This window comes from Salvia splendens, chromosome 8 (genome assembly GCF_004379255.2).
Source record: "Salvia splendens isolate huo1 chromosome 8, SspV2, whole genome shotgun sequence".
NCBI lineage: Eukaryota > Viridiplantae > Streptophyta > Magnoliopsida > Lamiales > Lamiaceae > Salvia > Salvia splendens.
Window position 1 is genome coordinate 33,842,433 of NC_056039.1, and position 25,358 is coordinate 33,867,790.

A 25,358-nucleotide genomic window follows, 5' to 3' on the forward strand; every position below is an offset into this window, starting at 1 on the left:
TACTATTACGCAACTTAAAAATATTTGAAAATCGATTTAAACTTATGGAATAAACGGGTTGTATTAATTAATCAAGAAAAATGCACATAAATGAGAGCTATATATAGTTTTGAATGGAGGCGCAATATAAACAGAGCGAGTATTAGCAGACGGAAAAGCTGTGAGATTTCTCAATGGAGGCTTCAACCTGCCCAATCGATGCCCAATTTTCCGACAAAATCTCAATTCTTCTCAGCTCTCCACCTCTCCCTCAAGTTGAGGCAAGTCAAATAATCTTTAAATTCGCTATCTTTCACTAAGTTATTGATTATTGAGGATGAATTTAGCGCTTTCCCACAGGAATATTTTGAGAAGCTTGTGACTGAAAGGGAATGTAATGGGCTTAAAGTCAAATTAGATGGGGAGCATGGAAAAGGTAATTTCTTTTTATTTTGTTATGATGGATGGTATTCTATTATTTGATTGAACACACACAAACACACCTGTGTATAATGTTTCAATGTGGAGTTTGGTTTTTAGCCGTTTTGGTGTTGAGTCTCTAGGAAAAGACCATTTTCAAGATTTTGATGTATGTGAATTGTGTGGAAAATGGTGTTAAAGTAGTTACCTTTATTGAAGGTTTTACATGATTTGGTGAAATAACTGTAGGGGTTTATAGCGAGGTAGATTTTCGAGAAGATGACCTAATTTTGAAGGATCGAATGCTTGTTGGTGCTCAACATTCATCTAATAAGGTATTGGATGATGTGATTAACTACCTTTTACTCCTGTCTATGATGACATGATTTAATGCTGTTGTCCTTTTTCTCGTTGCTTGTGGAAGGTCAATTGTATGGTGTGTAGTTTCTGCTTTCAATTCATTGGCTCGATAGAGCTTCAAATCGGGAGGAAATTGTATTTGGAAGAGTTAGGGATCTCTGCAGATGGAGGATGTGACTCATCTGGTGGAATGGAGTGTAGTAGTTCGTCTGAGAAAATCCGTCTGTCGCATGATACTATCCAGCCGTTAATGGAGGGACGCTTGCAGCTGCCGTATTCAGAGAACTTCCCTCTCCCCCCAGTTGTTTCTTGCATTGGAGGATGCAAAGAAGCTTATTATTGCAGGTAGTTCACAAGCTTAGTCTAAAGGCTCTTGACAAAACCATCTGGCTAGGCCAGTGCAATATACAATCCATATTTTCTTAATCTTTATACTCATGTCAGCATCGGATATGCAATTCACTTTTTGTAGCCAATCTTGTGCGCAAGCTGATTGGGACTCGTTCCATTCTTTACTCTGCATTGGGGCTGGATCATCATCTCCTAATAGAGAAGCGCTTCTGGAATTCGTGAAGCATGCTGATGGTAAGCCTACAAATCATTTCAGTGAAATTCATATTTGTCATACTTATTATTCTTTTTATTGGATTGATTAACGTGCACCTACCATCTGCTTTCTCCAGACACAAATGATATCTTCATCCCTGCTGCCAAGGTAATCGCCTAATGTTTACTGAATTATACTATTTTGGTTGTGATAAAGGTCACTAGTCACCACAGATTCTTTTATTTTGGTTATAATATCTTCATCACATATTCGTAATTTTTTTTTTGTATATTTTGGTTCTTGGTGCAGGTAATATCATCCACCATTTTGAGATACAGAAAGTTGAAAGCAGCTCGTGTTGAACAGCAGCCGGGAAAGCACGTTGTGTCAGATCCACACAACAGTTGCATATTCCCTTTGCTATTAGAGGCGTGGAAGCCAGTGTCGATGGGATTCAAGAGAAGGTAATGAGACAAAAGTACTCTATAAAACAAGCAACCAGAATCTTGAATTTGGAAATCGAGGCCTTACTGTGATCTATAGTTACAAGAAGCCAGTAAGTTTTTTCTCGTCTGTAGGTGGTGGGACTGCATTGCTCTGCCAGATGATGTTGATTCCTGTGATGAAGCCGACTTCAGAATGCAAATAAAGGACTTAGCGTTTGAAGTAATCCTCTTCTGCTCCTAAATGGTCTAAATGAATATCTCAGTGAATGCTAATGTAAGTTAATAACTTGTTTTTTTCGGATGTTTAGTCATTGCAGCTGCTGAAGCAAGCCATCTATGACGGGGAATGTGCACCGCGTATCCTACCCATTGCTGAATTGGTTGCAATTTATTTATGAATATTTGTACGGAATATTCTTTAATTCCAACTTTGAAGTCCTTAATCTTTCCAAGTATTTTCCCTCGACATCTATGGCCATATCATTGGCATGTTTGAGCTGAATAACCTGTAAGTCTGTTGCTATTCTTCGCGAAGTTAATGAGTCAGGTGTGTTAACTAACTTGGGGTTTTCTTATATTCCAGTGATTTGGTTGTAGCATCCCCAGTCGAGGATTACTTTTTGTACATCGATGATCTTCCCTCCTCCCAAAAGGTTTGGATGTGTTTTGTGCTTCATGGTAATCACAGTTCTGGATTTTTCACATCGGTTTGTTAAATAAAAGTTCATTACAGAAAGAAGCTGAGAAGACGACTAAATCTTTCCTCGATGCTCTTGGCGAGGACTACTCTGTTTCGTGTCAAGGTATTTCTCTCTCTACTGGTAGAAACAAGTTACTCATGAATCCATCAAAGATGAAAAGGCGATTGCGTGTGTGTGTGTGTGAGAGAGAGAGAGAGAGAGAGAGAGAGACTTGAATATTGTGACTGACTTGTGTTTATAAATCTGCATAGGTACTGCATTTTTCCCTATGCAGAGTTGTATGAATCATTCATGCATCCCTAATGCCAAAGCATTCAAGCGTGAAGAGGTACGTATTCGAATCTTCAATACATTTTGTATGTCAGATCATATCACCTCGAACCAAAATTGCTGTGCCATTTAATGTTGCAAACAATCTTTCTTTTGCTCATTCTCGCCAAGGCTGCGTGACGTTGAACCAGACACTTACAGAGGGTTCTTTTGTTCGATCAGGATAGGGACGGTCAAGCTACTATACTTGCCCTTCGACCTATTTCAAAAGACGAAGAGGTAAACTTCTTCCCATTCTTCACAATCATGCTTATGAGCTAAAGACAGATGCAGTGAGCTTCAGCTTCTTGTCTCCCCAGATAACTATATCGTACATCGATGAAAATCTTCCCTACGAAGAAAGGCAGCTACTACTTGCCGACTACGGCTTTACATGTAAATGCCCCAGATGTGTAGAGGAAGCACCTTAAATGCCAAAATTAACTGGCCCCCTATCTCGTCTCTCATCCAGAGAAGCAACAATACAAACGGCAACGCCTGTGTGGCTCAACTTGAAAATTGGGTGATATTTAGTCAGATTTGTTTTACCAACAAGATTCTTGCCTTTGAAGATCGAGCAAATTTCTTCGTTTTGATAGATTATCCAACTTTGAGATGATAAGTTTATGAATAGTGTTTTTTGGTAGGAAAGAAACTTTGATATGTATGAATATGATAATGTGGGGAAATTTCAGCATTCATTATAATTGGGAATGTCAACCAATACGAATGTCAATTGGGTTAGTCTCTCAGGGTTTCGTGTCACTTGGTTTTGCATTCAAGCTAATTAGGTCGAAATTTATGGATGGTTAAATGGAATACCTTTGTGGATCTAATACTTTTTATATAAGCAGAGAACTACAAAAAGTGATTAGTGATTACCATCCAAATGTAGATCTAATGGGAAATGATAAATGAACACCAAACCTAATTTCTGTACAACAATTTGCAAAGGAGACAGCCCCAGATCTTACAAATTTGGTTTTACGCATAGAAAGGAGATGCATTAAACAATGTCGACTTCGGCAGTCTCCTCGTCTACTCCATCAACGTCCACATTCTCATCGTCACCCTTGTACTGAAAACAAGCCAAATTTATCATCTCAGCTGAGGAACGAGATGAAAATGTGTTTTTCTAGCAGGGGTTTTCTTATATATGCATCAAATTCGGATATAAATACCTGCATATACGCATTCTGAGGGATAGGAGGTGGGAGCGGCAGAAATGGTAAGCGTAAAGTCTTGATTCTCTCTTCCGACCCATTAGCACCGTTCAACAGGACATGAAACCTCTCATCTGTTTCAGCAACCTCGACGTCTTCATCAATTGCATTAGCAGCTATACCAGTTGAGGGCAGTATAATGCCCGTCTCTGTTACCTTGTACTGCAGAGTTTTCATGAAAAGCAAGAAGTATTACAATACTAGTTTCCCAGGAATATACATCAAAATTAGAAAAGAGTCACGTGCATGCAATTAAATGGAAAAATGAATAATTCGCTCCAAGTTCAAATGAAGTTAGATCATATGAATTCTACTGAGAACAAACAGAGAGTACCTTGTCAGCAGAGTCAGTATCAGTGGGCAGGTTTGAGCCTTTCCTGGACTTTTCTTCATGTGTTGATCGCCAACGACTATTATATGTATCTGCGTCTGCTTCAGATTTCTTGGTATTGCTAAAATGCTCTTGGTTCCTGGATGATCGATGAGGCTTTTCTACCTTACCTTTGCCCATATCAGCTCTTCCCCCGACTGGATGGACAGAACAAAGTATGAAACATAAGCTAAGACTAAGAAATGCATGCATATAAACGACAGGATCCAGAACAGATATTCTTGCTGAGTTGAGAGAATTGAATCAACTATCATAAAAAGCATACACTAAATAATACAATCTGGCTGAACATTCATTTAAAGTGCTACAGATAATGTGATATGCATTAACTTTTTAAAATGCCACATGACGAAAAAGGCCTGTGTATACAGTGTTTAAACACCTTGAGGTGATGCCTCCTGAGCTTCAAGGGAAAAACATGATCTCTTCCTGCGCGGGGAAGAATTCAGTTGACCCTCATTCAGTGGGCTAGTAAAACCGCCCTTTACATCATCACTCGAGGCTTTGGTTTTTGTATCATCCTCATTGCCTACACCAACGTCCGAATCAAGCTGCTCACCCAACTTCTGAAGCTGGGCCTGTGATCTATAAAACCACGAACACCATGAAAGTCATTACAAAGTTAATCTATAGACTGAGAGAGACGAAGGAAATAAAAACGAAAAGAAGAATACTATTATCAAGCCAATGCATACCTCTTCAGTTCGTCTTGTAACCGCGAGTGCCGGTTATGTGCTTTAATAAACTTCTTTATTTTTGTAGAGAACCTAGAGAAAAAGTTCAATCCAAGAGAAATGTAAGACTGCAATAAAATTTCTGAGATTAATCAAACTATCAGACTGCAATTCATAAGAACCTAGAAGTCATGTAGTGGTGACTACTGATACCTTTTACCCTCTTCTTTCTCTTTAGAAAGTTGCATCTCAAGATCATGAATTTTGAAAGTCAAAGAATCGGCTTCGCTAACCTTTTCCTCTAGGTACATCTGTCCAGAACACAAATGAACAGTTTAGGATCAAATTTTGTGAACTAAACAAAAGTGAACTTTTGCGAGCTCTAAGAGGGGCACCAGGTTATACACAAGTGAACAATTACGAGTAAAGATGACAATGGACCAACTAGTACGACTACGACCAAACCTGTCCCATTGAGCCAGCAGCATATATGTCTCATTTAACGCTACCTCTTGTATGCACATTCATTTCTTATTTATAAATAATTGGATTGTAGACCTTGAAATACTAAAATTTTTACTGTAAATGAAAAAAACAAAATAAAATTGTTTCTTGTGATGCAAAACAGAAAGAGGACTGCACCTACAACACATAAGCTCCAGCTACAAGAATGCAAAAGATGAATCTAACCTGTAGCTGTTGCTTGTCCTCCTCCAGCAGCTTAATTTCAGAGTGTATTTCTCTCAGCTGTAAAAACAAAAGAATGGTCAAGATGCCAATAATGGGACAGTCAGAAAATGAAAGAAGCCCTAAATAACAGAAGAAGTTTCTCAGGCTCTTCAATAAATTTAGAAGGCTATTATCTGTCAAACCTGCTCATCAATTTGCATTTTGGCTTCAGAGGACGCCAGTCTTCTATCTTTGATTTGATCTTCAGTCCCATCCGACATTCTGCCGGAGTAATCACTATGACCGTCAAATTGCCTTCTCTTCCGCACATTTCTGTCACTGAAACAAAGAAACAAAGAAACAAAGAAACAAAAAAAGAGGCAGTATCTAGATTAATCCCAGACAGGTTTTATACGAGTAAATATAAGATAAAAGCAACAAAAAAAACTTCACTGAACCTACATCCTTTTCCCAAGAGAGCGAGGACTATCTCCTGCAAAATAGAGGAACAAAAATATAAAAAAAGAAAATACTAATTTGAAGACCATGATATATACTAAGGACACAGCAAAACAGGATCCAAATGGAAAGACGCCTCTTACCATGAGAGGTGTGTCTTGCTCTGGCGTCTCGTCTATCTGGTGAGTTGCGCAATGGAGAACGGATCCTGTCGAGCCTTTCTCTCAAGTCACCACCACCTCGAAACTCCTGATTTCCTGCAAGATGGAGAAATGTCATAAAACATATATTGCAGTTGTAATCTCACAACCGACCCAACCAGGGAGCCCAAGCCAGTAACTGATATTAAGTTAAGCTTACCATTACTAGAACAAATGAGTAACATAACAATAATAAGTTTAGTGCCTTCTTGCAGATTCCATATGAGCCATAGAAATAAAGGCTCTTCGTGTAAAGATATATAAGATATACTGGGAGCTTTTATAGAATGATACTCAAGGATCATTGAAGCAACTCAAAATATAGAAATCCTCTGCCCCGCTGTGATAAAAATATAAATCAATGGTGCTGATTCTTCACATGCCTGTATGGAATTAATAACTATATTCTTCCACGTGCAATACATATATATCATCTCTATAGTCACCAACCAAGAAAGCCAGCAGATCCCTTCACAGTATCTTTCAACGTAAACCATACGAAGAAAATACCATTCTCTCCAAGAATATATATAGCGCAGAATATAGTGGGATATTGATCCAGCATTGGGATGGCCCTTGACATTCATATTTAGAAGTTAGATCAAGATAATACCACATTCTCTACAAACTGCAGAAATTCCAAAGGCCTATCTCTGACCCCTCACATAAAACAGCAGATTAAAAAATGAACAGTGATTAACCAAGAGGAGAAGCTGAGAAAAACACACCAAAATCAGCATTAAGACTGATAAACCAACCAGCATAATCCATTCTGCTAAGAGGTACTGAGTTAGTAGGTCGGTAATGATTCATAAAGTGTGGACAAGCAGTATCTTGGGCAAAGATTTTTAATTCACACTGAAGCATGAACAGAACGCAGGGAGACCAAAAAATAAACCCATTCATGGAACTAAGTTGCTAACCAGTAAAGAGGCGCTATAATTATAGCTGGGTATGAAACATGTTAAAGACAACAAAAACTAGAGAGAACTGAGTACCAGAAATCCCTCAGCACTATAACCTAATATCCCGAGTTAATCAGATTCATGTTATATTTAATTTCCTTGCACATAAAAGAGGAAATTCTATGACTTGTGGCCAGAACTCCATAAAATGATTCATGATACAGAATATTTCAGACTAAATAACTGTTGTCAGTAAAAGATTTAATCCTTTACCCCCACAAACATAAACAAAAAGATATACCAATACTCACTCAAATCAGCTAAAAACAGTATAAAACACAAGCATATAACAAATTCTATGCTAAACATTCATTTGCGACAGAAAACAATGGAAGCCACTTAAATTCCTTTAATGAAAGACTCGATTAATTGAAACTGGAAGCTGCAGTAAAAATAGAGCGATTCGAGCTGAGTTTCTCCGAATAAAGAATAGAATATGTACGAAACGTATACCATTGAAAGAGCGGCGGAGCTCGGCGTCGCCATGGGCGAAGTTACAGAACTGGCGAGAGCAGCGGCCCCTCTGGAACAACATACATAGCTTTGTTTTGTACAGTTTCCTCTCTACCATCTTTTTCCTTCTTGAGTTCTTCTTCTGTAGTCTTGAATTGAATTCGCCTCTCCAATGGAAATACGACCGCAGAAACCCTAATTTAGAAATTGGGAGCTGAAAATGAAATCGCAGTGGGGATTAACTATAACCCCACCATCACTGGATCAATATTCCTATTCCTAACAAAGGTATCGCAATTCGTATTAATATTTTAGTACTGTATTTAACTTCATTTTAAATCATTAGTACTAGTAGTAAATGATAAATTTAATTAAACATTACAACTAATTAGTAATATTAATGATACACCAACAGATGGCACTTACATTTTTCATTTCAGATAGCACTTTTTATTTTAGATCCTAAATTCAGGATTGAATAATTAGTATAATTAAATTAATATTTTAAGTATAACAAAAAATACTTGATTAACTCTATTATCTTAATTAAATTCTCCAATTCTTACTTAAAATAGAAACAAGTACCACTAGTTTCAGACAAGCCATAACATAAAAGTGCGAATAATATGTGATGGAGGGAGTGTATTTTTAATATGAAGAATTTATGATGACTTTTCATATTTTGTACTACCTCCGTTCCTGAAAATTTGTCCCAATTTTCCATTTGTCCCAATTTTCTATATTCTTCAGTCCTCCAAAATTTGTCCCATTTCACTTTTTATTATTTTTTATAGTGGACCCCATATTCCACTAACTCATACCTAATCACATTTTATTATAAAACTAATATATAAAAATAGGATCCACAATTCACTAACTTTTTCAACCCACTTTCAATTGCATTTCTTAAAACCAATATCGGGTCAAAGTAGGATAAATTTTTAGGGGCGGAGGTAGTAGTAGTAGTAGTTTATTACTAAATTATATCTTCTATATATTCAATTGCTATTGTTTTTAAGGGAAACTTATGTCTGGTGTATTTTAGTTTATTTTAAAATTTAATAATTTAATCGCAATTATGAATACAATCAAAGTTTAAATCATACTACATGTCTTAATTCTTATTACAGTCATCGTCATCGAGAACAATTAATGTCAATATAGCTTATGAGCTTGTCACGACATTCACAGAAACTAGAGTACAATACATATGACAAATCAAGAATACATTCTAAAAAAAGTACATAATTCATATCACAACAATAAATTGAAGGTAACGATGATCGAAATATCCTGCATCACAAATCCATAAACAAGTAGAAATAATACAAAACAAATACTATCATAAACAAATCCAAAAAAATTGGAAAAAGATGTAGGAGAAGACAGGTGGTACGATGCCATAGAAAAAAATCAACATCGAACTGTTTAATACTACGAATTTATCTATGCTTCGGAAACTAGAACAACCCCACTTCATTAGAGAGATGGAAATCGAAACTACAACACAAACAAAGATGGAAGTCGAAACCAGCGTAAATCAAGATCAGATTTTTAACAAACATACAAAATAACAATGAATATAAACGATTTAGGAGGGAGTAATTGAATATTTATGAGGTGTTTCCAGGATCCAGTGATACTGAAAACTCACCGATCAGGATAGCCACAAATTTGATATTGCGTCCGTGCCATTAGACCAAGAGGAACAGATTAATCCCCATGAATTGGTAAAGGACGCAAAATTAAATGCAATTAAATTGTTGATTTAAACAAAATTCGAGATGAAATAACAAGTGATTGGGAGAATTTGCTCAGTGGAAGGAGAAGTCGTTAATTAGATAGGCTCACGGATCGGAATCCACTGCCCCAAACACAATAATGTGCTTAATCTCATCATTGCAAAAAGCATTATTCAAACTGAACAAAGAAATTGATTGAAGAAAAAGGCTTCAGTGTGTGTAACAATCAGATCACGGATTATAATGAAATCATAATCTCACTGAAATCCGCTAAGATAATTAGTCTTTCATCATAAGCCAACAGAATCAAAAATCAATACTGAAAAAAATTGAGAGCGTGCTCAGACAGCCAAGGGTTGTTTCGTCAAATGCAAGATCAGAAACTCTAGTCCACGAAAAATTGCATCATCACCACACATGATTTGAGAAGATAAACAAATACGAGTGATAAAAACAATTAAGAAAACAAATTAGCCAAAATTGAAAACATATGTGCATGCTCAGACAGCCAAGGGTGTTTCGTCAAATGCAAGATCGGAAACTCTAGTCCACGAAAATTTGCTTCATCTCCGCACACAATTTCACGAAAAACAATTAAACTAAATTGCACAAAATTGAGAACACAAACATTCCGTTGGAATTGGCAGTGGGCGCCGGAGACGTTGAGGCGGAAGGGCGGTGGTGAGAGTAGCTTGAGATATCTGAACCGAGGAGAGATGGGGTTGTATTTATGCTTAGAATTTGAGCTTCTGAGCTCGCTAGGGTTTAGAGTGCGGCAATTGCTAGGGTTTTATGAGAGATTAACTGAATCATGTGTTTTATTGTGGGCTTATTTTACAATATTATTGGGCTAAAGGCCCAGTTTTGGAATTCATTATTTTGTAGCCTAAGTTGGGGATGATAGGCCAATTCCTGATTTATTCATTTCTTAGGGTAAATTATCATTAAAGATGGTCAAAATTATAATCCAGCATAATATTTTTTCAAAAATTAAATTTTAGACTATAAAGTTTATAATTTTCACAAATATCCCATTCGGCGTCTTTCTGGGAAAAAAAACGTGATGTGGACTAAGGGATATTTTAATGAGAAGAGACGAGGGATATTTAAAGCCTAACTCCGTGTTTGCTTCTATTCACTGTACAAGTCATTGGCGTCGTGGCATCCACATAGGTCGAGCGGCAGAATTGTGGGATCAGCAGCAAAGCTGTCGTGGGGTAAAAGACAACTCCAAAAATCGGAAGTTTGTGGCCGCACGCATGGGTCAGCCGTGGGGTCGGTGGAACCCCTAACCCACCTAGATATATCATTGCTTGAAGAGATAATTATACACACCATTTCTGAGCACTAGTATAAAGTTCACACTTCTTTTATGAGTCTTGATGTATTATTGTTTGAGTCTTTTACAAATCCATCAATTTATTAGCACTTACATTACAACATGACAATGATATACGAGTACAATTCACTGATTCCTATTACTTTAATCAATATTTACGTTTCATGAGTAGATTTTTCCAAGAGCATGAATTTCAAAATTGGTCTAATCAATATCTCGAAATTATTATGTCCCAGAATTTATGCATTTTGCTAGTATATGCAGTTGTAATCAAATCTCAATAACTCTTTATTATGTGATACATATAAAGGATCAATCGTGGGGGTTGTTTAGCCACTAAATTAGGCATTAAAATATACTACAGTGATTGATCTTTATTCCATGCAACATGCATATATTTTAAGGCCTTCTTTTGAATAATATATGGATAAGATTAGTACAATCAATCAATGTTGGATCCTGGAGGGATCGGGCATGACTGACCCACCACTGGGTCCACTAGGTCTGAGAACTCCATTAATTTTGGTATTTTGAGTTGCCACCTATTTCACGATGCCCCAATCCTTCAGGGTTCGGGTTAACTTTTCTTCATCCGCCGAATATCGACGATGTTATCATCGCACGGGTTAACTTTTCTTCATCCGCCGAATATCGACGATGTTATCATCGCACCTTCTGTCGTTAGCGATAACCTTCTTAATTTATAATTTATGTGTAACCCCCATGGATTATTTTTCATGGACCCATTGTTGATCAATCTTATTTTTACAAAATCCCCTTCACTAAACAACATTTTTTAAAACTAGAGAAGCCCTTGATCCTATAATTTATTTCAATTAAACAACATTTTTCTTTCACAAAAGTAGATGCCAAAATGGGAAAAAGCAAGAACCCATGTGCCATAATATTCATAAACCACGTAAACATAATATATATTTGTAATTAATCAACAATCAACTTTACTTAATCAAAGAGATGAAGAATCTCACTTTACATGGCACGAAGCAACATCAAACTCTCGATTTCACACATAAAACATAAATGAAAAACAAACATTATACAATATAATTAATCACAAAATCACAAAATAATTTAAAAAGAAAACTGCCCCAAACACAGTAAAAATCAAGAATTAACAACTGCACAATGCCTTCGAATCTCACCAACGCTTCCCGTCTTAACTCCGACTCTCCCCATTTTCTCCATCGAAGCCGCGAATTCTTCGTAAAAGTTCTTGAGAGACCCATCCACGATCTGAGTGATAAACGATTTTGTTCTTGAATCCGTCAACAACGCTGCATCCGATTGGAACAAACCTCTCCGTTTGAGCACGAGCCTATAGTAACTTAGGTCGAAGGTCCGGAAACTCCCGGGGTCCATCTCGACTTTAACGGTTGAGTTAAGGAACTTGCATTTGTTGGCTTTCAAATTGGCCGCGTACTCACTGTCTAGATCCGGATCTTGAGTCCCGAGCACGCCCGTGAAATTGTACAAGCGGTTGTCGAACGAGGTGCAGTGAGAAATGCCGATAGTATGAGCACCTATCGTGTACAACATCAAAAAAAAACATTTAGCTAGCAAGATAATGTTAATAGTTATCTTGCAACAAATTCAAGTAGTATAATTTTTATTTCACCTTCTACATCATAATGAAGATTGCTTAAAGGAGCCGGATAGTATCAACTGCAATAAATGCTATGCTTTTACTAACTATTATCATTATCTCAATAAAATTAGACTTTTGACTCCATACATTATGGTTTTGAATTAAAAATTTCTAGATTGTTAATAATCACAATAATTTACCTTATATCATGTTCATTAATTAACGCGATAGCTAAAACACGAAACTTAAAGCACTATAAAAAGCGTGTTTTACTGGTGGACAAATCCGCCAGTAAATTAGCATACCGACGGATAAGCGTCAGCAAAAAAAATTTTCTCATCAAGACATCACATCTGCAGTTTTTATGTACTTCGTCGTTTTAAAACGACAAAAAACATAAAATTGCACGTAACAAACACGCGACTGAAAATGACAAAGAACGTAAAACCGCGCACCAGACAACAACACGAGATCCTTAAGATCAAGGCCCTTGGCAAAAAAATCATTCTGGAGAGTAGTGAAGTTGCTTGTTGGAGCAGGAATTTGTGCCAATGCTTCCGAAGCATTTGATATCACTCCATCCCTACGCCCTGTTGGAACATTCCAGAAGGGACCTCCCTTCAAAGGAAAAATTTCCATTTTTTAACAAACAATTACGAAAAAAATGGAATTGCTTTCCTTTTAATCTACTCACCGTGGCCACGATAGAGTCTCTTGCAACCAACGCGATGACGTCAGCGCAAGAGACGACCCCGGGGCATTCAGCTTCAAGCAAGGACTTCACCCCATCAATGAAGCCGAATCCCCGGAGCGTCCTGTTTGGAATTGCAACTCTCTCTGTTTGGTTTCCGGTGCTCGATGTCACGTTCAACAGCACCGAGGCATCACATCCCTAATTAACATAAGAAATTTTAGGCCCGACTATCAATAAAAGTCTCGTAGATGCTACACTGCAATGTAGCTTCTACGAGATCATCAAATATAAATTAGAAAAATGCGTACCCTGACGAAGCAATCGTGGAAATGCATTCTAATAAGGGCAGCCGCGAGGGAAGGGGCATTTGGGATGTGCTTGTGGACATAGTCTTGCACGATTTTCTCGGCGTTCGGGCATGTTTTCGCGTAGAAATTCGTCTGCAGCTGGGCACGGGCCACGAGTGCGAATATCTCTAGTAGCAACAACGTTGCTACGATTGAGGATGTGACAAATTTTCCCATGTTTGATGAAGTAATTGATGCTTAGATATAAGGTCACACGCCTATATATATAGTGTTTAGAATCACCAAATCCTTAAAACATGGCTTAATTTTATAGGCTAGTTGGATTGATTAGGAAGCTAATTATAGGGACATGTATGGCATTATTCAAGGGTAGAATTATATATGCATATATATTTGATCATTCTAACTAACATGTGATCGAGTGTATTGTAGGAGTAATAATTTAACTGTGTGGAGTGGTTTAAAGTAAATGAGTTTTAAATGTGATAAAAAAGAATCAATAATCAATTCTATGATCATAATGCAAGCCTTCTCCACGAAGCTCTCATATAACTCTTTGTTTTTATTATAGCATATGATCACATATCTTTATTTTTTATTGTGGTTAACTGATTTATAGGAAACCCATTTTTTCTTTGGCATTTTGCTAGGTAAAGTCAATCATGAAATGCAATTTATACAAATTAATTAGATTTTAGATATCCATATGATGCATGACTCAGTGGGATTAGGTAACAAATTTTGATTATAAAATTGTAAAGGTTAAAAAAGTTACATGCACATGTTACTATAAAAGAATCAAGAGGTAAAAGCAAATTAATTAGGTAACTTTTGCTTGGATGCTGAGGCAACTTTTGGGTCAATAATCAATCATGAAAACCTACTACACTTTGTGAAGCCAACTCATGCATGTATTGATTGAAATGAGAAATCATTGCAAGCTAATTATTGAACACAAAAATACAATTCAAGTAAAAACATAAAGCTTAAGAAATATAATAAAGTAACTTTTTCTTCGTAAAATCAATTATATGTGGGCTTTCGCTGGCATTCTTGGTATAATTCCTTTCCAAAGAATCGACTTTAATTAATAGGCTCTAATTGATTGAACTATTGAACTAGCTAGTTTCTTTATCTCATAGAATATGATTCTTTGTTGCTGCAAGTTGGAATAACATATACTCTCTTCAGTGTGACATATTGTTTTATTTTATAATTTATTTTAAAACTTATTAGTATTAAATACATGAATTTCACAAATTGAACGATTAAATCTCGATTTATGCATTTTATGTACAACTGCAAATTTAACGATTAAATGTTGATCAACTCTATTGTATGGGGTATAAATTTTTCATTCATTTTATTAACTTAATCTTTATTACACACCTCAAAACAATTACACACTCAAAAAGCCCAAATTAAATGTCACAAACCATCAAATTAATTAATCTCCAGCAAACAAAAACCAACACCACAAAAAAAAAACAAAATCCCAAAATTCCACAAAGCGAGCTAATTAACAACAGAGCATATCTTCCTGATCTGACCGGCGCGGCCGGTCAACACGCCGATCCGCCCCATTTTGACCATCGACGCCGCGAAGTCGTCGAAGAAACTCTTCGATCCCGCCGCGGTGGAATGCTGCTGCACGTATGAATTCGTCGCGCTGTGGTCGAGGAGAGCTGCGTCGGTCTGGAAAAGCCCCCTTCTCTGTTTCACGATCGAGTAGTAATCGACGTCGAAATCCCGGGCGCTGCCGGGATCCATGGCGACGGTGGTGGTGACGTCGGCCGGAGGGCACGCGCGCCGCAGCGCGGCCACGTAGGCGGGGTCCATGGTGGGGTCCGCGTCATTCCGCCCCGTGAAGTTGTAGATGCGGGTGGCGAAGCTCGAGCAGAAGGACACTCCGATCGTGTGGCCTCCTAATAATTTTAAATTTAACGTTGCAATTATTTAAAAAATGTTTAAATAATTTGTAGATCTTACTTTTATATATTTATTATATAATGAAATATGAGTTAAATAAATAATAGAACAGATTCATAGGAAAAAAAGTAAAATAAAACATGTGCGATGAATATCTTGAAAAGGAATATGAGACGCATAGTCAGGAATCAGGTATACAGGATAATATTAAGAAGTTAGTGAAAAATGTAATAAGATGTAAAGGTAGAGAAATGTCACGATTTAAAATGTATAATTGATGGATAAAAATAATTTCGATTATTACCTGATAAAACAACAAGGTCTTTCACACTTAACCCTTTTGAAGCAAATGAAGTAATTAGTTGACTGATATTGAAAAATGGTGGTGGAAGATTAGCCAATGCTTCATTGGCATTGGACACAATTCCATCTCTTCGTCCCAAGGGCACTGGCCAATATGGTCCTTTGATCTGTTGCACGTTTTGGCAAAAAATCATTTGCATTGTGTTTAAGGTTATAAAATGTGTGTGTTGTGTTTACGTGTGTGTGAATTTCTTGAAATTAATAATTACTTGCAAAACTGCATCTCTAGCGACTAAGGCCAAGATGTCGGCACATGACACCATCCGTGGGCACTGTTTCTCGACTGCAGCCTTCGCTGCCTCGACTACTTGGAAGCCTCTAAGGCTTAGGTTAGGGAATGCATCCTTCTCGGCTGTGTTACCCCTCGTTGAGTTTAGAAGTACGGACCCATCACAGCCCTATTAATTAACCATGATAATTTTTCTTTAAAAAAGAGAATAAAAGGAAAAAGAGTTCGCGAGTTCAACTAAGATGACAAAATGAGACTATTTTTTAGAGGGATGTTAGAATATGACTTACTCGAACGAAACAATCGTGGAAGTGCAATCGGAGTAGGGCCGGAGCAAGCGAAGGGGTGGTTGAGATAAAATTTGATGTTGTTTGGCTTACTATACCCTCCAAATTAGGGCACGAGTAGCTGTGGAAATTGGTGGATAGTGTTTGTGCATTGGCATGATGGAAGAAGAAAAGTAGGAAAACAAGCTTTAGAATTGCCATAATGTTCAATATATTATTTTCTTCTTTGGAAATAATTGTATGTGTGGCTTTGGTGTGTTTCCAAATACAGACTTGAGGCTCCTTAAATAGTACTAGTAGGAGGTTTGACTTAGTTTTATTGAAATGCAACAAATTTTAATGCTTGTGGAATATTCTCATTTGGATTATGGAGTATGTGTGTAAGATGAAAATGAAGGGTAAATATTTGAATTTATCACAACGTTTAATTAATTTAAATTTGGCTAGTGCGAGGAGTTAGTTATCATGTCTTGAGACAATGATGACAGATTCTCGCACCCACCATGTGTATTGGTCCTTGCTCGTAGCAAAAATCCGACAATTTCATTCGGTATTTTTTTCAGAGCAACAAATTGTTCTAAAAAAAAATTGAAATGTTGCAATCTATAATAGAGCTTTTTGTTAAAACACTGAAGTAATGCGACTAAATAAAACATTTACCGAAAAATGAACGATGATCTATGAGAGATGAAAAAAAATACTAATAACAATGCAAATGGAAAAAGATATGCTAATATGTCCTTTGGTATTGAAGATTATATGAAATATTAATATGTGTATATATAAGTTCGTCTTGTAAGAAATTAAACTAGTTCTTGAATTAAAATAATTATTCTTTGAACTTTTATAATTTGTAGTGGAGCTATAGTATTTAGCCTTTTACCAAGGAACGTGTGGTTAACCCATACTTGTATTATAAAATAATAATAATAATAATAATAATAATAATAATAATAATTAGTTGTGTATTGACTTTAATAATTAAATATCATGTACCTTAAAATGCAGAGGCTGAATCTGAATCCTTACCAACTTAAAAATAATAAAATATTTCTTTCTTTATTTTTTCCTCCATTTATGATTTTGATTACTTTTATTTTTAATTTTCATAGTCGCCCAAACTAGGAGAACGCCAATTATTCATTTTATTATAACTTGAGATAAAGCTTCGTTAATTAATAGATCGATTTGGCCAAATTAATCTTCAACAAATAAAGAGACACCACGTTTTGCAACTTCATTCGTTTAATTTATTTATTTATTCAATATTAATTGCCGGCTTTTGTTTTAATCTTCACACGCATTTCAATTAGCAGAATTGCTTACTAGTATTAAAAATAATTTGTGTTAATTTATTTAAGGACAAATTAACCTATAATCTTTTTGTTTTACTATAATGCTTTCATCTGTGTTCTCTAATTCTAGTTGTGACATCGCATATTTTTTTCCACAAATTAGCGTATTTAAATGCATTAAAAAAATATTGTTAGCAATTTTTTTTATTGTTGTTGAAGTGGTTTAAATAAAAATTTATTGAGTTAGTATTAAAATCAAAACTGAATTAAGAATAAACTAGTGTTGGGTTGAATTTCATTTGTTGGAAGATAAATTAAAACTTGACTTTGCCTTCGAGCTAGCTGTAAACATATATTAAATCAAGATTCAAATAAATTAATTTATCTTTAATAACTTCATTCCTGTAAAATTGACTCGTCTACACGACTTGTGCTTACCATCAATCAGAGCCAACTGTGACCTCGAAAATAAATAATTAAAAATATTTTCAATCTTAAAAAAATACTTATACCTTTTGTTTTCAAAGAACAATGTCGGCAACGACGTGGTGTGCATCAATACCATCAATTATCTTAATTACAAATTAAAATGTACTTATAGTTTTATACTATGCAATACTACTATATGTGAACTAATTATTAAAGTTTTAGCTGTTCAGAAAGACTTTGCCTGTCGGTAAATAGGAAATACAAGCACGTCCCGGCACCAAATGGTGATGAAAGAAAAACACAATATATTCAATTGGGGTTCACATATATCAATTATCGTTTTATCTCTACTTTCCATTAATTATTTAGTATAACTATTTACAAGTTTTCTAACATTAAATAATAATAGTACTATTTCGTAATAGCCATCTTATTGATCTCAATGTAAGCTCGATATATATTCCATTCCTAAATATCCATATATGCACGGCAGACTCATCCGAAAATACTGGAAAATATTGAAATTCATAACAATTGCATCTTCTAACTCTCAAGGGCCAACTAAATCGTTGGTCATGGCCACATTGATCATGACTACTTTTCACGGGCCGACCATTAGTGTTATAGGCCAAACATGAGAGTTCATTTCACATGTGATAGCTTATTTCGTCTATAAATCCTAAATATGTTGCTTTGCACAACCGAGGCGGGACATTTGAATCGATAACCCATATCAAGATTTTTTTTTCAATTTAACTCCCTTTAAATTATTTTTCTTGGTCAGTGAAAATAATTTACAAACCGTAATGAAAAGTTGGAAAGGTGGAAACCAAACACTTTTATTATACTACAACCCAACTTATTTCCACACATGAAAAAACAATCAAAATTATTCAACAATTTTGAATAATCATGAATCACATTGTGTTCTCCAACAATGCACTCACTCACGCACGCAAAAACATAACAAATTATAAACAAATGGGTCATCACACCATCATCATCACCTGTCCAAATTAAGACAGACAAATCAAACCAACCAATCTTCCCCAAATCAAATGATTGATAGTTAATTAACAAAGGCACATCTTCTCCTCACTTCACCCTGGCTCCCTGTGAGCACGCCGATCTTGCCCATTTTCACCATGGATTCAGCAAAATCTTCCAAGAAAGTGGAGCCCTTAGTTTTTGCTTGACGAAGAACATACTCCCTTGTCTCGGCGTCAGCGAGGAGAGCCGAGTCGGAGGTGAAGAGGCCTCTTCTCTTGGCTACGAGGGTGTAGTAGTCTTCGTCGAACGTCTTGAAGCTGCCCGGGTCCATCTCGACTAGGGTTGTCTGGTCGGTCGGGGAGCACCGGGTCCTCAGGCGGGCCGCGTAGTTGGGGTCCAATGAGGGGTCGCTGTCGCCTTGGCCGGTGAAGTTGTAGAGGCGGTTGGCGAAGCTAGAGCAGTGCGATGTTCCGATGGTGTGGCTTCCTGTTGCGCGTGTGTGTTTTGTCAGCTATTGTTATTGCATACAGGCGCGGACGCAGAAATTTATTTTGTTGCAGTAGTATATTCTAAATTTTGAGACCGTAGTATGATCTTTTCGAGATGATATCGGATTTTTCATAATAATTCACACAAAATAACAAAATATGATTAATGTAAATAGCTAGGTTACAAAAAATCATTTGTTTATAAGGGTATTTTGGCCATTCTCAATTTCTTGGTGCATATGCATAGTTCTTATTACATGTTACAATATTTCCAACTATGAAGTTTACGATTGTTGCAAATGTTTGTTTGAAGAATTATAGAAATAAACTTTAATTGACCTTAACTAGCATGTATAGATGTGGAATCTTAGCAAAATTATTTACTCTTATTATAGGCATGAAAATATGTGTATATAACATATTCGATCAATTTTATTACCTGACAAGACAACAAGATCCTTTGCGGTCAAGTTCTTGGAGGCAAAATTTGCTTTCAATTGGGTGATGTTGAAGAAAGGGGGTGGAAGGTTAGCCAAAGTCTCGTTGGCGATCGACACTCTCCCGTCCCTTCTTCCCAATGGCACGGGCCAGAAAGGTCCGTGAAGCTGCAGAAAACAGAAAACGAGAAAAAAAATATTATTTTAAAAAATCACCCGTCTCTTCAATAAATTAACGAGAAAATATCACTTAAACATAGTCAGTTAGTCGTGTCGGGTATCACTTACGGCCAGAGTAGCATCACGGGCCACAAGAGCCAAGATATCGGCACAAGAAACGACCCCAGGGCACTCCTTCTCCACAGCAGTTTTCACTCTATCAATAGATCCATAGCCTCTTAGAGAAAGGTTGGGAAATCCATCTTTCTCAGCTTGATTGTTTGATGTTGAGTTTATCAACACCGAACCATCGCAACCCTACAAAATCATGACATGAATTATTAAACAGGCTGGCGCACAAAAATAATTTGAGAAAGCTAACAAGATGTGTTAGAAGTTGGTTGGGGGTGCTGAACCTTTTCACCCTAGTTGGGATAATATATATATATATAAGACATGTCGCGAGCCAAATGACTCGAATCCCAACCGCTTATAAGACAAAGAACTATATATACACATAAACCTCCAAGTTGACTGAATGTATGTTCGGACAAAGATGAAAAAAAAGGAAAATACGATCAACGCGTACCCTAACAAAGCAATCGTGGAAATGCATCCGGAGGAGGGGAGCTGCAAGAGTTGGGGCAACAGCTATAATCTTATTTGTTTCTTTCTTGACAATGTATTCAACATTTGGGCATGTCTTGCTGTAGTATTTGAGAGAGAGGCTTTGGGCATTGCTTAGTGCAATGATTCCTAGAAAGAGAAGAGTGAGAGAGAAAAGCTTAGTTAAAGAAGCCATTTTCTTCTTAAACTCAAAAATGTTTTAGTTGGCTGATTGTGTAATAATGGTAGGTGTATATATAGGTAATATGGATAAATATTAATATGATAGGATGGAGGGCTTAATCAACATTTCATTTATTGTAAATTAGTTGTCAATTTAGCTAGTGATGGCCAATTATTTTTGTTGATGGGGTATCTTAGTTAGGGTTGACTTGAATATTAATTGAGGTATTTAAAATTATGGTTAACATGTGGTGTGTGAAGTTACCTTTTCTTAGTTGGAATTTTGTATGATTGTGAAAAGCAATTTCAGTCTCAATTACCAAACCATGTCCAAGATATCGTTTATTGTAAAAACAAAATTTGTTATAATATAATATATTCACGATTAAGATTTATTTAAAAATTGAAATTTCAAATAATTATATACTCGACTTTGAAATCATCAACTCTAATAGGCAGTACTAATAATTACATTGGTATCTACTAAAAGTGACAATACATTCTCAAAAAATAATTATATATCCGAATTTGGTGCAATAATTTTTTATAATAAATATAAAGTTCAACCACGCCATACAAAATTAAAATTATGAAGAAAATTATACGTAAAAAATGAAAGTGATACTTATACGGCTTGTCTTGTTAATTTTTTTTACTTTTTGTTAGAAAAGAAGAATATAATCTTCTCGTAATTTCTTATCATTACTAGTTCTTAGACAATTATTCTCATGCTAAAAAATGATCACTTGCAACTTATGGTCAACGACCATTTTTGCTAATATAAAATCTCATTCTCTAAATAATAAAATTTTTGACACAGTAATACAACACATATACTAATAATTGGATCAGACCGATGCACTTTATTATTTTAAAGCAATTGTGAATTAACTCCATTTATAATTAGTAGTAGGTTTTTCAAAAATAATTAAACCTGTCCATTGCTACAAAACAATCCAAAAGCAGGTAGATCTAGCTAGTAAATTAGCAGCCAAGTAGGTATGTATGCAAAGTAACTATCTAATTAATTATAGTAATTAATTAATGACATGTTGTCACTGTTGAGATTCATGCCGTCACCGTGGTGATCCGTTAATTAAGTAGAATCTTTTAATTTCATATATCAACAAAATCAAGAAGATAACATTAGGTTTAATTATTTTAATATAAAACAGAAACGCATCTTGCGGTTATAATTATGTGAGTAGATAGATATGGGAAAATATTTCTATAGTATAATGCAAAAGAAAAATATTAAGTGAACTAAAAATAAAACACTGAACACATAAAAATATAATAAGCGAACTAAAAACACTGCACTAAACACATAAAAGTCATTGTATTAACAGTAAAATTAAATACACTCAAATAAAATGAAATTAAATAAACTTTGATCCTCATGAAATTTGAACATAATTCTCCATTGTGATATTGTTAATTTGAAATGTGAATTCTCATTAAAACCTCTCTCTATATAAGGTAATTTTTATCTCTCCGTATACACTATTATTAACCGTGTTGTTTAGTGTATACAGTTTTTTTCGATTATGCATGCATATAAAATATGGTTGTTTTATGTTAATACTTTTTTTATGTTTCTCATTTATCCAAGTGATTTATATACTTCCTACATCCCCGATTAAAGTGGGGCATTTCATTTTGCACACGAATTAAGAAAAAATGTTGCGTTAACTTTTACTAAAAGATGAAATGAGTCAATTAACTTTGGACATCTCGAAAATGAATACAAATCAATTAATTTGAAATGAATAAAATAAAATAAAATATGTATTTATTTTAGTTAATATGCATCTTTTTATAAATAATCCTCGCTTGAAATGAAGTTTCAGAATTGGGTTTTTAGACTATTGGATTACTCCATTGGAATTTGGAAGTGTCCCAATGTTGTGTTGGAGTAGAAATAATAAATCAACAATAATAATAAATTTTCCGACATATTCAACGCCATATATTCTGTGGAATAATGAGCCATTCAATCCCATGTTCACATAATTATCCAATTTTACTATATTATTTTGCACGATCAATTTTTAATAAATAATTAAGAGATGATTAACATAATGAATTATACTTGCTTACCACTCCATAATTCAATCAATTAACTCAGTCTACCGTGGTTAGATACTTGATCACTACAAAACTACTTAGCAATTTTTAAATGGGTTCGGTTACACCTTAACTTTGAAGTTTTATTTTTATTATTTTATTATTATTATTATTATTATTATTATTTTTTTTTTTTTTTTATTAAGAATCTCGGATTTAATTTAAATGGAGTAGAAAGTATTGATTTTGCTCACACTCAACAACAATGGCTGACCTAAGCACTTCAAGTTGGGATTAGGTAAAGATTATATGCTATTTCACAGCTTCCCCAACAAAGTTTCTTTTGAGTTTTGAGATTAAAACATAAATGAAACTTAATTTATACATAGAAATTTGACAAATCGCCAAAAACACTATATTGCTTAAAATTTCTTGATATTTATCTTTAAAGTATCATTAAATGTCTTATTTAAGATGTCTATCATTATATGCCTCATTTTATATTTATACTATATTTGATAGTAAATAAGAAGCACCCATAAGTTGAGGGCAAATTATATTAGTCTTTTGCTTTTTTAGGATGCTTCTATTTGTGTCCCATAATTTTAGTTGGGACACTAACAATAAAAACACTATATGAAGCGTTTATGGTATAATTAGACACACAAATTAGCTTCCTTAAGTAGCATTAAAAAGTGTCCTTATCTAATTTTTTGTTGTACACTAACATTTTATATCAATTTCTTCAATTTATAACTTTTTCTATCATATTTCTTCATTTTTTCAAAACTTGCGTTAATTTCAAGTATAGCAATTTTGCCAAACAAAATGAGAATAAATTTGTTACTCGGGTCAAATTTTACTAGTATATGACGTACACATCATCTATTATTCTAAATTCTACGCAAGAATTTGACAAGCTAATTCAACTTTCAAAAGCCACAATTTTTTTACTGATGGCCAATATAAATGACCATCTCAATTATTTTAAGAAATTACTCTAGAGTTGGACCCATAAAACTATTGTTAATTTTTATACTATGTATTAAGGAAAATTCAATGGCGTAAGTCTAAGACTAGAGTTGCCGTAAACTGATAATTCATCAATTTTACAGTCAAAATAGATCTTTATTTTGGTTTCTAATTAAATAAATATGCCCTGTGTATGTTGCTTAATTAAAATACCAAAACCGACCCCCCCCCCCCAAAAAAAAAAAAAAACTTGAAAAAGACCATCACACGATGATATGTATAGGCTAACCTATGAGTGCAATTTAATTACTACAATCACTTTTCCTCTCAAATTAGTTATATGATAGATGATACAACAGTTCAACTAATCCAAACCAGTCACTGATCATAATGCTGTGAAGGTTATAATGTCTTATTTTCTGTTCATTTTTTTGCGCAAAACATACCGGAGACTTCTGCTTGCCCGGTAAATTACTGAGCATTGATTTATCGGGCAACCTTATGATTTTTTTTTCTGATTTTTTTCGCGCCAATAAAGACTGATCACTTGACTTGCTTGAGTTAGTAGTGACATTTATCAGGCATTCATGTAATGTCTCAACTTAATTTTCCTCTTTTTCAACTGAATTATTTCGCTTGAAAGTGCTTGCTAGTAGGAAAAGATGCTCGCTAAATGCTGAAAATGTGCTTAATAATTAGTGAGCTTAACCCTGCTCTTTTTTTAAAAAAATTATTATTATAGTAGATGGAGTTGGTCATTTATTTGAACTTTTAAAATCATACGCTAACAGTGGTGAATGGATGATGGAACAACTAAATATAATTTTTTAATTCTAATATACTTAACTTGTCACAATTAACAGCCTAACAACCTGGATCTCTATCACTGATTAAATGTATTCTGCTCGATCAATTTTTAATTAACATAGTCAACTGGGATTTGATTAATTACTTGATCTTATCATAGCTGTTGTTTACACGTCCTTTAGATCTTTAACATTTTTATTATAAATGTGTTTATGTAAATATACTACACGAACATGACGTTTCATAAAAAAAGCAAACACTTGAAAACGGACCGACTCCAATAAATTTAGCCTTTGGAGCTGCCGCCGACTCCATGTACAATGCCAAAACTCTGTCCTGGCCCTTTGTGATTCGGGTTCGTTTCTATTTGTTGTCTGTCATCTAATGCTACCGATGACTGTAGGTTGATCCGTTGATGCACCGCCTCTATCTTCCGATGCCTAAGTTATAACGAAAACTTACAAAGGAAACAAAGAAGTAATGGGAAAAAAAAAAAAAAAAAAAGTAATGGGCCTAAGTAAGATTCACTTGTACACATACTCACACAATAGATGGGCTTTTAAATATGTTAACATTTGGAGTATTTTAAATTAAGTAACCAATAATTGTTGGGCCCATAATGTGAAGCTAAT

General features: G+C 35.0%; 5 protein-coding genes and 6 non-coding genes across 13 annotated transcripts; 1 reads left to right on the forward strand and 10 right to left on the reverse strand.

The window, feature by feature from the left end:
- Positions 1–131: 131 nt before the first annotated feature.
- LOC121743286 (histone-lysine N-methyltransferase ATXR2-like) lies at positions 132–3,506 on the forward strand. Its single transcript, XM_042136541.1, has 15 exons — positions 132–260; positions 340–415; positions 649–734; positions 824–1,104; positions 1,232–1,344; positions 1,443–1,474; positions 1,616–1,770; positions 1,885–1,972; positions 2,061–2,109; positions 2,206–2,260; positions 2,336–2,405; positions 2,486–2,555; positions 2,705–2,781; positions 2,946–3,002; positions 3,083–3,506. The coding sequence occupies exons 1-15, from the start codon at positions 174–176 to the stop codon at positions 3,191–3,193; spliced, it is 1,407 nt and encodes a 468-aa protein (XP_041992475.1). The 5' UTR covers positions 132–173; the 3' UTR covers positions 3,194–3,506.
- An 83-nt stretch (positions 3,507–3,589) lies between these two features.
- On the reverse strand, positions 3,590–8,072 carry LOC121743287 (zinc finger CCCH domain-containing protein 13-like). 3 transcript variants are annotated; one of them, XM_042136543.1, is made up of 12 exons: positions 7,797–8,065; positions 6,539–6,953; positions 6,322–6,435; positions 6,182–6,212; positions 5,923–6,058; positions 5,741–5,797; positions 5,264–5,361; positions 5,072–5,143; positions 4,759–4,961; positions 4,320–4,513; positions 3,944–4,147; positions 3,590–3,840 (listed from the first exon to the last, which is right to left on the reverse strand). In XM_042136543.1, exons 2-12 carry the CDS (start codon positions 6,681–6,683, stop codon positions 3,769–3,771), a joined length of 1,326 nt encoding a protein of 441 aa, XP_041992477.1. In that variant the 5' UTR covers positions 6,684–6,953; positions 7,797–8,065; the 3' UTR covers positions 3,590–3,768. The 3 variants fall into 3 exon arrangements, with proteins under 3 accessions (XP_041992477.1, XP_041992478.1, XP_041992476.1); XM_042136544.1 differs by lacking the exon at positions 6,539–6,953 and having other exon boundaries at positions 7,797–8,072; XM_042136542.1 differs by having other exon boundaries at positions 6,539–8,065.
- A 1,095-nt stretch (positions 8,073–9,167) lies between these two features.
- LOC121746269 lies at positions 9,168–9,308 on the reverse strand. The gene has a single exon (XR_006038972.1). It is a non-coding gene; the product is annotated as a small nucleolar RNA snoR137 (small nucleolar RNA).
- A 97-nt stretch (positions 9,309–9,405) lies between these two features.
- LOC121746264 lies at positions 9,406–9,528 on the reverse strand. Its single transcript, XR_006038967.1, has one exon. It is a non-coding gene; the product is annotated as a small nucleolar RNA snoR80 (small nucleolar RNA).
- A 77-nt stretch (positions 9,529–9,605) lies between these two features.
- LOC121746255 lies at positions 9,606–9,702 on the reverse strand. Its single transcript, XR_006038958.1, has one exon. It is a non-coding gene; the product is annotated as a small nucleolar RNA Z152/R70/R12 (small nucleolar RNA).
- Positions 9,703–9,743: 41 nt separating this feature from the next.
- Positions 9,744–9,838, reverse strand: LOC121746254. The gene has a single exon (XR_006038957.1). It is a non-coding gene; the product is annotated as a small nucleolar RNA R11/Z151 (small nucleolar RNA).
- Positions 9,839–9,871: 33 nt separating this feature from the next.
- LOC121746251 lies at positions 9,872–9,959 on the reverse strand. Its single transcript, XR_006038955.1, has one exon. It is a non-coding gene; the product is annotated as a small nucleolar RNA Z157/R69/R10 (small nucleolar RNA).
- Positions 9,960–10,030: 71 nt separating this feature from the next.
- Positions 10,031–10,117, reverse strand: LOC121746252. The gene has a single exon (XR_006038956.1). It is a non-coding gene; the product is annotated as a small nucleolar RNA Z157/R69/R10 (small nucleolar RNA).
- A 1,702-nt stretch (positions 10,118–11,819) lies between these two features.
- LOC121745364 (peroxidase 3-like) lies at positions 11,820–13,879 on the reverse strand. Its single transcript, XM_042139235.1, has 4 exons — positions 13,486–13,879; positions 13,178–13,375; positions 12,939–13,101; positions 11,820–12,418 (listed from the first exon to the last, which is right to left on the reverse strand). The coding sequence occupies exons 1-4, from the start codon at positions 13,699–13,701 to the stop codon at positions 12,003–12,005; spliced, it is 993 nt and encodes a 330-aa protein (XP_041995169.1). The 5' UTR covers positions 13,702–13,879; the 3' UTR covers positions 11,820–12,002.
- A 952-nt stretch (positions 13,880–14,831) lies between these two features.
- On the reverse strand, positions 14,832–16,516 carry LOC121743689 (peroxidase 27-like). The gene is made up of 4 exons (XM_042137018.1): positions 16,297–16,516; positions 15,987–16,175; positions 15,719–15,884; positions 14,832–15,410 (listed from the first exon to the last, which is right to left on the reverse strand). Exons 1-4 carry the CDS (start codon positions 16,492–16,494, stop codon positions 15,001–15,003), a joined length of 963 nt encoding a protein of 320 aa, XP_041992952.1. The 5' UTR covers positions 16,495–16,516; the 3' UTR covers positions 14,832–15,000.
- Positions 16,517–18,988: 2,472 nt separating this feature from the next.
- LOC121743816 (peroxidase 27-like) lies at positions 18,989–20,905 on the reverse strand. The gene is made up of 4 exons (XM_042137182.1): positions 20,681–20,905; positions 20,221–20,409; positions 19,935–20,100; positions 18,989–19,493 (listed from the first exon to the last, which is right to left on the reverse strand). The coding sequence occupies exons 1-4, from the start codon at positions 20,891–20,893 to the stop codon at positions 19,087–19,089; spliced, it is 975 nt and encodes a 324-aa protein (XP_041993116.1). The 5' UTR covers positions 20,894–20,905; the 3' UTR covers positions 18,989–19,086.
- Between the last annotated feature and the right edge of the window lie 4,453 nt (positions 20,906–25,358).

Bases quoted from the DNA above. Each gene is read 5' to 3' on its own strand.
- LOC121743286 (XM_042136541.1), top strand. From the start codon at position 174: ATGGAGGCTTCAACCTGCCCAATCGATGCCCAATTTTCCGACAAAATC. The intron at 416-648 runs GTAATTTCTTTT...AAATAACTGTAG, and splicing joins AGATGGGGAGCATGGAAAAG to GGGTTTATAGCGAGGTAGAT. The intron at 2,406-2,485 runs GTTTGGATGTGT...AGTTCATTACAG, and splicing joins ATCTTCCCTCCTCCCAAAAG to AAAGAAGCTGAGAAGACGAC.
- LOC121743287 (XM_042136543.1), bottom strand. From the start codon at position 6,683: ATGATCCTTGAGTATCATTCTATAAAAGCTCCCAGTATATCTTATATA. The intron at 5,362-5,740 runs GTTAGATTCATC...TGTTCTGGACAG, and splicing joins AGGACAAGCAACAGCTACAG to ATGTACCTAGAGGAAAAGGT. The intron at 4,148-4,319 runs GTACTCTCTGTT...AAAACTCTGCAG, and splicing joins ATACTGACTCTGCTGACAAG to TACAAGGTAACAGAGACGGG.
- LOC121745364 (XM_042139235.1), bottom strand. From the start codon at position 13,701: ATGGGAAAATTTGTCACATCCTCAATCGTAGCAACGTTGTTGCTACTA. The intron at 13,102-13,177 runs GTGAGTAGATTA...TTTCCTTTGAAG, and splicing joins GAGACTCTATCGTGGCCACG to GGAGGTCCCTTCTGGAATGT. The intron at 12,419-12,938 runs GTGCGCGGTTTT...TGTACACGATAG, and splicing joins GGATCTCGTGTTGTTGTCTG to GTGCTCATACTATCGGCATT.
- LOC121743689 (XM_042137018.1), bottom strand. From the start codon at position 16,494: ATGGCAATTCTAAAGCTTGTTTTCCTACTTTTCTTCTTCCATCATGCC. The intron at 15,885-15,986 runs GTAATTATTAAT...AACGTGCAACAG, and splicing joins CTAGAGATGCAGTTTTGCAA to ATCAAAGGACCATATTGGCC. The intron at 15,411-15,718 runs GTAATAATCGAA...TAAAATTATTAG, and splicing joins AGACCTTGTTGTTTTATCAG to GAGGCCACACGATCGGAGTG.
- LOC121743816 (XM_042137182.1), bottom strand. From the start codon at position 20,893: ATGGCTTCTTTAACTAAGCTTTTCTCTCTCACTCTTCTCTTTCTAGGA. The intron at 20,410-20,680 runs GTACGCGTTGAT...ATGATTTTGTAG, and splicing joins TCCACGATTGCTTTGTTAGG to GGTTGCGATGGTTCGGTGTT. The intron at 20,101-20,220 runs GTAAGTGATACC...TGTTTTCTGCAG, and splicing joins CCCGTGATGCTACTCTGGCC to CTTCACGGACCTTTCTGGCC.